This window comes from Chionomys nivalis, chromosome 12 (genome assembly GCF_950005125.1).
Source record: "Chionomys nivalis chromosome 12, mChiNiv1.1, whole genome shotgun sequence".
Taxonomy (NCBI): domain Eukaryota; kingdom Metazoa; phylum Chordata; class Mammalia; order Rodentia; family Cricetidae; genus Chionomys; species Chionomys nivalis.
Window position 1 is genome coordinate 50,854,631 of NC_080097.1, and position 12,716 is coordinate 50,867,346.

The 12,716-nt window shown below is 45.7% G+C and overlaps 1 protein-coding gene across 2 annotated transcripts in view; it reads right to left on the reverse strand.

The window, feature by feature from the left end:
* The window catches only part of Rnaseh2b (ribonuclease H2 subunit B), a 51,881-nt gene extending 39,531 nt beyond the window's left edge, over positions 1-12,350 (reverse strand). The window contains exon 1 of one of the 2 annotated variants that reach the window (XM_057786646.1): positions 12,265-12,350. In XM_057786646.1, the coding sequence (XP_057642629.1) occupies positions 12,265-12,325 (61 nt within the window). In that variant the 5' untranslated portion in view covers positions 12,326-12,350. The remainder of the gene's footprint in view (positions 1-12,264) is intronic. The other variant, XM_057786647.1, reaches the window with a different exon arrangement.
* Between the last annotated feature and the right edge of the window lie 366 nt (positions 12,351-12,716).

Sequence of the window (12,716 nt, forward strand, 5' to 3'; positions counted from 1 at the left end):
GTGCTGAAATGCCAACATTCTCTGAAGCATACAAAGGCAGGCAGAATGAAGATGTCCCATTGGTGTGGAAAATCTTATTTCCTCACAAAACCACTCGCTGCTGGACTGGATCAACAAGAAACTAACTGAAACGCGATTAAAATGTTCAAAAACTGCTAGAAGAAAATACCTGTGCTTTGGTCTGATCAAAGACTTTTCTGGGATGTAATCCCAAAAGTCCAGACAACAGGGCCAAGATAACAGGTGGGATTACATCACCACAAGAGCTTCTTCACAGCAATCAGAAAACAAGACACAAGCGATCTGTAGAGAAGCTAACTGCTGTGCTCCCTAGGAGAACTTAGACAGATGTGGATATAAACTGAAGCATTTTTGTATAATGCAGAGGTTTCAAGATAAATATATTTCCTCTAAATATGAAAAAATAGGCAACATTTTTTTTGCCTATCAAAAATCCTGACAACAACAAATTCACAATGACAACCGCTGCCAGGATCCAGCCTCCTTGGCTCTCTTTAACATCCTAAAACATCCTGATGGGACAGTACCAGCCTTCAGGTTGATCTTCCCTAACTGCCTTTTCATAGGCAGATTCCAGGCAGGCACAGCTGGATAAAAACAGCCACCCAGTCCTGAGCCACCTTCACCATCAGCTGGACTATTTCATGTGCTGTTTCAGGCTGGGACTATCATACAAATGAAACCCCCGCCCCCACAGAAGCTTTGTTCCCTTGTCTGTTTCCCTATCCCTGTCCATCAATCCCTCTGGTCTGTCACCTCTTTATCATCTAGTCCCCACAGGACAAGGTGAAGGACCCCACCTGCTGCAACCTGGCAGCCCTGGTTGCATTATCCAAAGGAAATGACGGATATTACATAAATTCAAGTCCATATGCAATTTAAATTTTCCTAGAAGCCACCCTAAGCATAGGTAAAATAAATTAATGATATACATTTACCCTAATTTACTCAAAATACTTTCATTCCACAACACACAGACAAAAATTTCACATGAAATATGCTGCCACAATGTTGTCTGTGGGGTTTTTATCAGAAGGAAACAGTTCCCTGTTCTTAAACTGCTAAGGACGTTGACCATGAAAGGGTGTTCTGAGTTTCTCAACCTTTCTTCCTGTGGCTGATTCTGTGTTTGGTTTTTATTCTCTCAGCATGGTGTATTTCACAGTCTGACTCAAGTCTTTTGTTTCAGAATAAAACCCACTTGTTCGTACATAATCCTTTCTTGTTTGTTTAAGATTTCTGTATTTATGTGCATAAACTTGAGCTAACTTCTGCAAAGCCTTTGACTGCTTTTCAGGGCAACACTAACCCCCAGACTGAGTTGTGAATAATGCCTTTTTTCCCCACTTTTTGAAAAGTCTTTGCAGGAGCGATCTTATTTTTCAATGTCTTACAGAACTCTCCAGTTAAGCAACTGGAAGCCGGGCTTTTCCTGGGAAAAAGACTATGAATTTAACCTCTTTATTGTGTCTGCTAAGTTCTTTTCTGAGCTGACTTTGTAACTTTTCTATCCAGGAATGTGCCCACATCATCCATAATACCTATAAGGTCGGCAGCACCGTTTGGCTTCACTGACCTTCTTGGGTCCGACTGTGTTTACTTTCTGCTCTGCGATGGGAAGCGTGCACTAGGTGATGGTGGAAGGTGAGGCTGCAGGCCCATGGCCGGTCTGGTTTATCAATCTCTCCATGTGCATCACTGTTGCAGCAGTACCACAGGCTGCCGTACGTCTCCATGCTTTATTTTCTTGCCTCTCAAAAGTATTTTTTTAAGCTTCCCTCATTTTTCTTCTGTGGTTCATTGGTTATTAGGGCTGCTATTTAATTCCTACGCATTTGTGAATCACTCAAATTCCCTTCTGTAACTGTCTCCCACACTCACTTCACTGTTTTTGTACAATGCATTTGGTATATTCCCGATCATATTAAATGCTGATGACCTGTTAGGTCAGATTGATTTACAGTGTTGCTTAGGCCTTGTTTGGGGAAGCTGAGAGATCCTCTTGACTGTCTGATCCCTTATAATAGTGATGTCTGTGTGTTCTTTAAAATTCTGTTCTATCTCGTGAGATTTCACAGTTATGCCGTCACTATGCAGACAGTCTGTGTTAGTTCTCAGAATAAATTCCTAAGCTCTGACTAAAGCCTTTGCAGAATAAACTCAACACCTCAGCCTCCTCTAGGGCAGTTGCACCAACTACCTTCCTCACATTCCGGCCATACTTTCCTGTTAGTTCACACCTTGTACTTTTAAATACCTGAACATTACATGTTAGATAAAATACAGTAAATGTGGCAAGCTGCTTGCCCTTCCCTATCTCCTAGGAATTGTTGCTGGTTTTCAGTCAGGCCAGTGGCTTTCCTGGGCTAACTGTGAGTCTGTATTCTCTAGACCCAGCTACAATGCCTCTGTTCAGTCACCTTGGTGATCGGCACTCAGTCCAGTTAAGTCTTTGTTAAGGGGCTCTGCGTGTGTCGTGGCAAACTTCAACACTCAGGCATTCAAACTACTGCCTTCACTTTTATTTATGCTTTCCCAGGCCATTAGTCAGAGACGACTCCCAGCTTTTCCCTGCACAGTCTTCAATGTCGTAGCTTTCTCGTTCCCTACGAACAAACCAGCGTTCCCAGAGCAGCACACGGACACCTAGTTCTCTGTGTGTTCCCTTTCAGGTTTGGGCAGGCTACTGTTTACCAGACTGGTACAGCCCTCACAGAAAAATACCCTAAGGAACAGGACTTGTCCCAGAGAACAAGCTCCGAGCACCAAGTCGTGTCAGGTGACAGCACCCCGAAGGGAGGCTTTTCCGGGAAGCCAAAGACAGGTCAGCTGGGGACAATGCTCTTGGAGTTGGATTGTTTTTTCCCTTTTTTGGCTTCAAATCAAGTCTGGCCTGTCCCTTCGTCAAGGCTGCTGACGGGGGTGGGAACGGTGATGGGAGCAGCTCCAGCTTTCAGGTACACTCAGCTGGAAGAACCAGAAGCGGCTTCTGCTGTCTCCCTTGGTGCCTTCATGGTTTCCAGGAGGCTGGTTCTCGCTGCACCTGGAGACCAGGCATGAAAGAATTGTACTGCTGTTGTGATTTTATGTCCCTTAGTCTCATGTAGTATTCCACAGAGAAAATAACTCCTGCCTGCAGACTAAAGGCTCTACCACACTTTAAAGAGTTTCTGCTGAAATCTAGAAAACCCTGGATCATTTGGTGGGCTGGTTCTTTGCCTATGAGACTTGGAAGATCCTGCTTTCCCTTAAACTTCTTTTTTATTTGTATCTAGAAGGGGTGAAAAACATATAAATTAATTAAGAAAGAATAAATGTACATGTTTATACTAAAGGACCCAGTTTTTAGTGTAGAAGGAAATGATGAGAAAAGGAACTTCTGGAAGGTTCCAACTATTTCTCCAGTGATGTCAGCACAGGTTCATGGTACCTGGACTCACCAAGACCCATTGACAACCTTAGGTCCTTCCACTACCAAGTAGGACCTTAGGCAAGAAAGTGAACCAGTCTTGCCTCTGTTGTTCAACTATAAAATGGGCATGAGAACTCATCTTTCAGGCTGACATGCACGTGGATGAGCCCAGAGCACAAAATAATTACTTAGTTTCTAATTAGTTTACTTCCATAAATTCCTGATAAAGTCAGGGATATACAAGAAATATAAAAATCAAAATATAATTAAGAGTCACAACTTTCATGGCGTTAAAAGGCCTTACAAGTAGCCTTCCTAGAAAAGGCTGTCAGAGGTCGCCTTGGTGATCTGTGTAAACAGAAGACAGTGTAAAGTACTTGGTAGAGTTTCTTGCACACAAAACATTCTCAGGAAATCCAACGTGCATCCTTCAGCTTTAGAAAAAGCTCACTAACAAAAGGCAAAAGCAGGTCTTGATACTTCAGAAGTATACTTCATAAGAAACACTTCCCAACAGGATCAGGCAGAATGGATGCAGTGCTGGCTTTGCTGGCCATTTTAGAGGTAGGAAGAGCTCAGCGATGCTCTTGATGCCACAGTCGGCCACTCAGCTTCCTTATGTCCCCAGCACTTGGCTCTGATACTTGATCTTTAAAGAACACAGACCACTGACAGGAAGACAACTGTACCCATGAATATAAAATTAAAAATAACAACAATGGTAGTATGTGTTGATCATTTATGGTCGTACCAGGCACCATGTGGTCCTCTGCATAAGTTATGTAATGTCATCCTGATGGCATTTCTGTGAAAGAGGTATTCTACTCAGTTCTGCTTGTGGGATGAGAGTCCCAGGGTTAGTCAAATGTGGAAAAGTGCTGCCGCCGGGCAACGTTTGAAACTGCGACTTTGTCATTGCCATAATCAAAAAATGAAAAACCCCGCAAACTGTAGCTTATTTCTTCTTAAGTGCTGAGTTGTCTGTGTCCCTCTTGTCTTGCCATCGCACATGCTTGCAGAAGGGACAGCTAATAAGCTTGCCAAGCCAGGCAGTAGACTAATACCAGGGAGCTGCAGAGGAGAAGGAAGGGGGATCCAGGAAAGCCAGAGGGAAACAAGACAAGATCAAATAAAACTAGATAGATGACAGAAGTTTATTATGTGATTTAAGAAACATCTAAAAACATAAAAAAAATCAAATTTCATAGATGGTACAAAAAACTTATCTATTAGGAATTATATTCTCATCTACAGAAACTCCAAGTTATCTGAGACACCTGACAGGCACCTGGCAGGTATCAGCGCAGACCTCAAGACTGCGGAACATAAGACATGCAAGACAAATCAGCACGGTATTCAAGTTCCTTGCAGCTTTCAAGACGCTAACTTCAAAAATAACTACATGCCTTCCCTTCCCAAGATGTCAGCACTACCACCAGCAAGACCTAGTTCACATTCCTGGCTTTGAAGCCCTTGTCTCTTCACAAGCTAATCAAAGGGGAAAAAGGTACACACCAGGAAAATGCTTCCCATGATGGGTTTATCGAATATATCTTTCCTGTGAAGCTTTGGAGACAAAACTAAATCTACCCTCACCAAGATCGTGGCAAACAAAGGCTGTGATTTTTCAGGATTATCCCTACAACAGCCATGTTTCTAGGAATGGCCTGTTAGGAGAGAAGACGTTGGGGGAAAAAAAGTCAGGTCCATGATATTATGTGGGATGGCCTTCTGTATGCTGTGAATTTGTGTTGCTTTTACTGGTTGATGAATAAAGCTGCTTTGGCCCATGGCAGGGCAGAATATACCTAGGCTGGGAAGCCAAACTGAATACAGGGAGAAAGACGGTGGGACGGAAAGAGAGACAGCAGCAGCCATCAGGAGTTAGATGCCACAGCATTACCAGTGAGGCACGAGCCACGTAACGATACAGATTAATAGAAAGGGATTAATTTATATGTAAGAGCTAGTTAGTAATAAGCCCTGAGCCATCAGCCAAACAATTATAAGCCCCTGAGTAATTATTTTATAAGTGGCTGTGGGACTGGGCGGGACACAGAAAAGTTTTCAGCTCAAGGTTCACAGTTGACACAGAGCCATAAAGACAGCAACATCTACAGTAGAAGCTTAAACTATCTGGGAAATAGGACAGTTCTGGAGGGGGACATGGGGCAGATCTGACTAAGGTACCTGATACCAAGAGGGGTTGGCTCCAGCAGAGATATGCTCTGGTCATCAAACAGAGCAGACAGTCACAGCTGGTCCTGTGGCTTCTCTTGTGATGCTGCATTGCCACCATGTAGGCAGAAGGATAACCTTGGGGCAAAACATAGGTTCTGGAGAAGCGCTTAAGGGAGGTGACAGACTATGACACCAAAATCCTCCTATTTGTTGGACAGAGTCTTGGTTCCCCGATATGTAAGGTAGTGATGAAAAGGCTTTAGCTGCTGCCCCAGGTCACTCTGAAGATCAAATACAGTAACATATGTAAAGGTGTGCTATAAGGTATAAGGGCTAGAAGATCCAAAGACAAAAGGTTTTCTAAAATGATGTAATCCTTGAGAAGATAGAGGTCAATAAAATTAGCTCTTCAGGTCCAAATTCTTCACAGATTAAGAAAGATTCAGGTAGGAAAAGGAGCAGTTGTATTGAGTGTGTGGCTTTGTTTCCTTGTCACTGTTCCCTAAACAGTACAATCTAAAATGAAGTTACATACCTTTGTAATACTTCATTGTGTACTACAAATAATCAGCAGACGATTTAAAATATATGGGTGGATTATGTATGCAGGTACATAAAGGACCAGAGTATTGTTGGAGTCTGGCATCTACAGAGCTTCTGGAACTAACACTCTCCCATCCATCCTAGGGGACAACTCTAACTCACTGCCACAATCCTATTCTCCATACAAACAATCCGTGATACCCTTGCACAGACCAACAAGACCACCCCTAACAGTCACTCCAAAGTTGGACCTGGGAGTGTCAGGTCCAGTTGGGGTGGCTGCTTCTTGTGCTATCTGCACAACACACTCCCTTCTAGGAGAGCCGCCACACCCTTAAGTCTACCTCTCCCACTGTGTATCACAGGGGAGCCACCTCCTAGCTGCTCTATGTGTGTGGGAGATTAGATCACAGGGATCCTTTGGAGGTGACCAGCAGTGTGTCTTAGAAAGAGACAAGATGGCATTCCCGTGCCGCTCCACTTTAGGAAGCAGTCTATTTCTGACTGGGGGCGGAGTTTGTTTAAGAGGAAGTTATTGATGCTCAGAGACAGAAACCCAAGGCTACCTATTGCTACAACACCCTAGTCCTCATGTGCTCCCCTCAGCTGCCCTTCTACAACACAGTTGGCCCCACCTAGGAAAACAGGAAGCTGCCCAGGGGTCCCTAGAGAAGCTGACATCAAGCTCTGCAACTCACAACCCCAGAGGCTCTGCAGCCACAGTGGAGAGCAGAAGTTTCCATACAAGGTAGCCTTGGACCATTCAAACAAGGATCCTGTTCATGCCAACAGCACGGAGGAAAGTGTGTAAGAGGTTGACCTAAAAAATTCAACATGTTTTGGTGGCTCTCAAAACATCCCAACTTGCTCATCTTGCCCACTGCAGTTAGCTCTGTGAACTTTCACCTTTCTTTCTTTGTTTTTCAGTCTATCCAGTTTAAAGATAATCCACCCCAAACATGCACTGGTCCTCTGTGTGAAACAGCAGTTTGTTAGAACACAAACACCCCCATCACCAAAGCATATGCTGTAAACGTCCCTGCCAGCTTCGTTCATCTCACAGTACTATCAAATGAAGAGCAAACGCCCCCACTCAGCTCCCAGCTCCTCGGGAAAGCAGCAGAGCTGCCGTTCTCAGTTCCGTGCACAGTGAGCTCTTCCACAATCCCAGCACTTCTGAGTCTTCCTGCTACCGTGAAGAAGGAGGAAATGTAAAAAAGGAAATAAAGACAAATGGAAAAAGAAAGCAGTGGAATTCATTTTGTGATACACACAATAAGAAAGGATTGGAAAAGCCAGGCGGTGGTGGCGCACGCCTTTAATCCCAGCACTCGGGAGGCAGAGGCAGGTGGATCTCTGTGAGTTCGAGGCCAACCTGGTCTACAAGAGCTAGTTCCAGGACAGGCTCCCAAGCTACAGAGAAACCTTGTCTCAAAAAAAAAAAAAAAAAAAAAAAAAGTAGAAGAAGAATAAAAACAGTGAAAAATTATAACTGAAAGGTAATGGATAAAAAGCTGAGATTAAAGAGCAAAAAACCAACAAACTAAAGTTTGAAAGCAATGAAGCAGGTAGGGCACTAGGGAAAGGAAGACACAAGAATTGCTGTGAGCTCCAGGACATATTGGCTACAATATGTGACTTTGTCTCTATGACTTCCCCACCAAAAAATAAAATAAAAACAATTAAGTTGGCGATCCTATAGAGTCTTAGCAAACCAAGGCCTTCATGAGCATCTGCTCAAGCAGGAGAGACCTTAAGCGCCACCCAAAAACTTGGGGGGGCGGGGGCACACAGTGTGACTTCTTCACAGGTCCTTCAGCTTTTGACTTCAGCACAAGGAAGGATTCACAAAGGAAGCTTCAAGTAACATGCTTCAGACTCTCAGAGATATCCTCCAAAGCTGCAGCCATCATCCCTGCTGACAAGCTAACGGCTACAGAGGAAGAACACACTTGGATTCCATTCAGCTCCTAACTTGAGTAGGAACGTAACACTGGTAGAAGAGGTCCAGAAGGCTTCCGTGTAGAGGTGGCCTTGACGTTGGGTTTCAGGAATTTTCCAAGCTGAGAAAGCAGAGACAGGATTGCAGGTACATAAAACACCACCAACAGTCAAAGAAAGAAAAGCTGGTCTGGAGAAAATAACTTGGCTTTGTGGGAACTAAAGTCGCGCCTTGAAGCCAGAGCAGAAACTGGCACAAGAGCAAAGACGGTATTAGGGAAAACACTGCAGGAAGAAATGAAAGGAGATATTTTGGGGGGTCATTATAAAAACCCACTCTGGCCCTGGCCCTGCTGAAAGGGGACAGAGGGTGGACATAACACTAGCCTACAAGACGGGCTCTGCTCTCCCATTGCAGAAATGAGGAACAGAGACTCTGCCAAGGGCGGCAGCCAAGGACACAGAAGTGATAAAGCAGGGTCCAGGCGTCTTTCATTACAGTCAGGCTTCAGCCCTGACTGAGCTGCTGCCTAACGTTCCAGATAATGCTCTATGGGGTGGCAAACCTTTGCCGTTCCTAGGATGCTATTCAAATTTTAAAATTTACTTTCTTCTATGACTTTTTATTCTGCCCTGAGGGATAAAGCTATAGGAGCCATAAGTTGTTACTTACTCCACATCTTTTGGAACGATCACTAAGAGGACAAGATTACAGCAACAGATTACCAACTGGCAACTGAGCGATTCCATCCATCACCTCAGAACGTGCTCAACAGCCCGGAGCAAATCCAGCAGACATCTGAGAAAGGTCAGCAGGGCCCCACCAATAAACGCTATATAAAGACAAAGCCAGATTCGTGTGGAAAATATTAACCGTGCTCCTTGCTGGACTGCCTGCAGGGAATGGGGAGCCTTCCTCCAACAAGTCCTGCTGAATTATTCAAGGCTGTCTCAAGGCCACACTTGGATGGGCCAGGCTCTATACCACCTGCCAAGGGAAGGGCAGCTTTCAACACACACAGCTTGTTTTTAAACGCAAGCCTGCATGCACACAAAGGGGGAAGAGCCCACTTCCACTTTTCTTAAAGGAAAAGATCAGCTGTTTCCTAGGACCACTGACAAAGTCTACAGCAGCCCTTCTTCTACCTTGTATTTCACACTTTCTTTCTTGCCCCCAAACTTATGTGTTTCTTGGGGACTGGAGAGATGGCTCTGAGGTTAAGAGCATTGCCTGCTCTTCCAAAGGTCCTGAGTTCAATTCCCAGCAACCACATGGTAGCTCACAACCATCTGTAATGAGGTCTGGTGCCCTACATTATTCCCCTCTCCTTTTATTGTCATAGAACACTAGGGTTCCCAGTGTGCGCACACTTCCTGGGAGGTCTTCCCTAATTGCCACAGGCAGTCTCCTGCCCACCTACAGTCATGATGTGTCCTGAGTGACTCTCACACCTCACCCAGCTAGCTCAGCAGAACTGACAAGTGTGCAAACATTTGACTACAGAAAACAGGTATTAAAAACTATGCCTCACCATTTGCCTTCTTTGTGTGTGTGGGGGGGGGGGCAGCAAAGAGGGATGGAAACTTACAACCTAGTCCAAAAATAAATATGTGAGTGGCCTTAGGGTAAGTGAACAGCCATCTGTGTCATACTCCAGGCTCCATGAGAGAAGCGCTGCATTCATCCCAGATGCAAGGAGGTCTTGCTGCAACACCCCAGCTGCCTGCAAAAATCAATCAGCCCTCCATGGCCCAGCTTTCTTTTATCTCGGATTTTCAATTTAGCAAAACAAAATTGTGAGCTAGAGGAAAAATAACCTGCAACCAACTTTTAAATATAATCTTCACAACTACTCTAGGCAACCTGACTGTAAATTAAATGCTGGGGGAGCATCATCACAAGATTAGGTAGCTGTGCCCCGAAGATATACAACCCTCTGCTCACTTTGGGAACAGTACAGACCACTTCTGCCAAATACCCTTGCCAACTTTCATATACTATTTATAATCTTTATGAAGGGCCCAACTTCATTGTAGCACTTAGTCGAGGGAATACAGTCTCCTGCTCTTGACTCCACACCTGCTGCAAGGAACAACAAAGTGTGAAGATGGTCCTCATCCTGGATTCTGCCATGCACCTCTTGACTACAGAAAATCCTGTCCATCGCAGAGTGAAACCTCAGGAGTGCGTACCCACACTCCAGCTCCCCGGGGCTGGTTCTCACTGTGGTAGTTCCAGGGGCGTCCCCGGGTCAGGCACAGCAGCAGTACTGCTTGGGAATCTAGTGAATGAGCATATTTTTGGGTCTCAGCCCATTCACTCCCAGGAGGCAAACGCCCTTACATTTGAGGGCAGTCACCAGAAGAGCTAGCAAACATGTGTGTATCCTTAGGGCCTGCAGGTGCCATTAAAGGCCATCTGGAAGAACGGAAGACAGGAAGTTCAAGTTTGAACAGTTTCGGAACCCCCAACCTCTGCCACTGACCACAGTACTATCGGCCGAATGACTAAAAGGTGAGAGGGCACCTCAGCTTTCAACAGACGCCAGGCTGGAATGCTCCTCACCACCACCCCATAGATTTAGTACACCTTCCACGTTGAGGGATGCATTCAATACTTGACTCTCTTCATTTCTGGGTTTGATATGATTATGACATACTTTAAGAATGACGTCAATACCAACGAAACAGCCAACAAAATAAAAAAAAACTCAAATTATGACCAGCTACTTGTGTGCATCTACATAGTTTCAACATACTTGATTACAAAAGAATGAGGCCCCTACCGTGAAAATCGAATTATACTGATGTAACCGTAGTGTGAAAGGAGATTTCCCTTCCCCCAATTAAAATAAGGTATCCGGCTCGCCCTCTAAAGGACCACCAAAGCCACGAATGCTCACTAGCCGCTTTTCCATCCAAACACTTGCAATGAGGCATGGCTTAACTGGAGCTCTTCATGGGCGGCTGAATCAGTAATGAGCACTTCAGAAAACCGTTTTGCAGTACTAAAGCTAAACCCACAAGCACCCAAGAAGAGATACCACTCCAGGGTAGAGACACTCTAAAGACATGAATGTCCGTGTCGATCGGCAGCCTCCAAAGTGTAACTCCTAAGAGTTGCAAACCGGAAACACCGAATGTCATCAAATGTCATCCATCCTCAGGAGGGTAGTATTGATATACATACAAGGACCTAGAAGCAGCAATTACAAACAAGCAAACAAACAAAAACCAACCAACAAAACCCACGGAAAAAACAAGGATGGATCTAGCAAAAGTCATACAGAGGGAAGAAGACAGGAGTCCAAACAGGCACAACTAACCCGATAACAGAACACCTGGGGTTCTCTATAAGCAGTATGAGCTGCTAGCCAATCGGCAGCAGACCACGTTCAGCTGGGTGAGTTGCATACTCACAATCCATACATTTGACTGTGTTTAACCCCTTACAATGAAGAGGAGCTATGTAAGCAAAAGATGTACGGGTCTGGTTGTTATGCCTAGATTGTAAACACCTACATCACTGGGTATTCGTACCCTGGTGAAGAATATTTGCTGTAAAAATGCTCTGCGTTTGCTGAGCTAAAATTCAAAATTAAAGTGACTAGGGAGTTTCCTCTCCGCCCACGTTGTAACATCAAATTAAAGTGCCTATAAAATGGCGGGCTGTTTCTAGCTTGCAGTCCCTAGCCCAAATTTATTTCATTTGCCATTTAGTCGGTCCCTGCTTATGTGGCACCAACTGTCCACTGTCCCAGCCACATGTCCTGATGGATGATCCCCATGGGATATCGAAGGGCCTGGTTCTGGGGTTTCGACTGCCACTGTGTCCCGGAACTGCTTTAAACCAAGCTCAGCTTAACCTACGCAGCTTACCCAACTTAACATCACAGTTGGGACAACGGCGTGGAAACACCGCCGCCCTCCGCAGGCCGGGCAGGCTACACCCGCAACAACACACCGGCGAACCCGGACGCTCTCACTACGCTCCGCGTTTGGAGCTCCCTCCTGGCGTGACACGTGACCAGGATGTGCAGCAAACTGTGGGGCACCAAAGCCCGGCCCGCGCTCGCCAGGACTTCGCGGGCCAGTGCTGACCCGGGCAAAAGCCTCGCGCCGCCGCCACCAGGAGTGCTCCCGGCCCACGCGCCGCCCGCGTTTACCTGGAAGTAGGAACACAAGCTGCCGGGCAGCCAAGTCCCCGCGGTCTCGGCCTGCAGCCATGTCTGGCACCGCCGGAAGTGCTCGGAGGGGCCGGCCAGCCCGAGTCACCAGCGTGCCTCCGTTTCCGGGCCCGCCGGCTGGGCTTCCTCTTTGAACTGTGCGCGGGTGTCTCAGGAGCCTTGGAGTTCTGCGGCTCTCACACCCCCAGCCAAAGGGAGCTTTTATGTGTTATTGCACACGTTGAGGTTTTTAATGCATTCTGTCGTGCCTAAGTCCTGAAAGCCCCCGAGAAGATCACCACGGAGCCACACTTCTGAATGCAAAAGGAAAGTTTTATTTATTATATAAGGGCTAGCACGGGTCCCCTACCTGACTCAGCAGATAGAGGGGAAAGGACCACGTCTATCATTGTAAAGGGTTTATAATGACAAAAACCACAAAGCAGTCACAA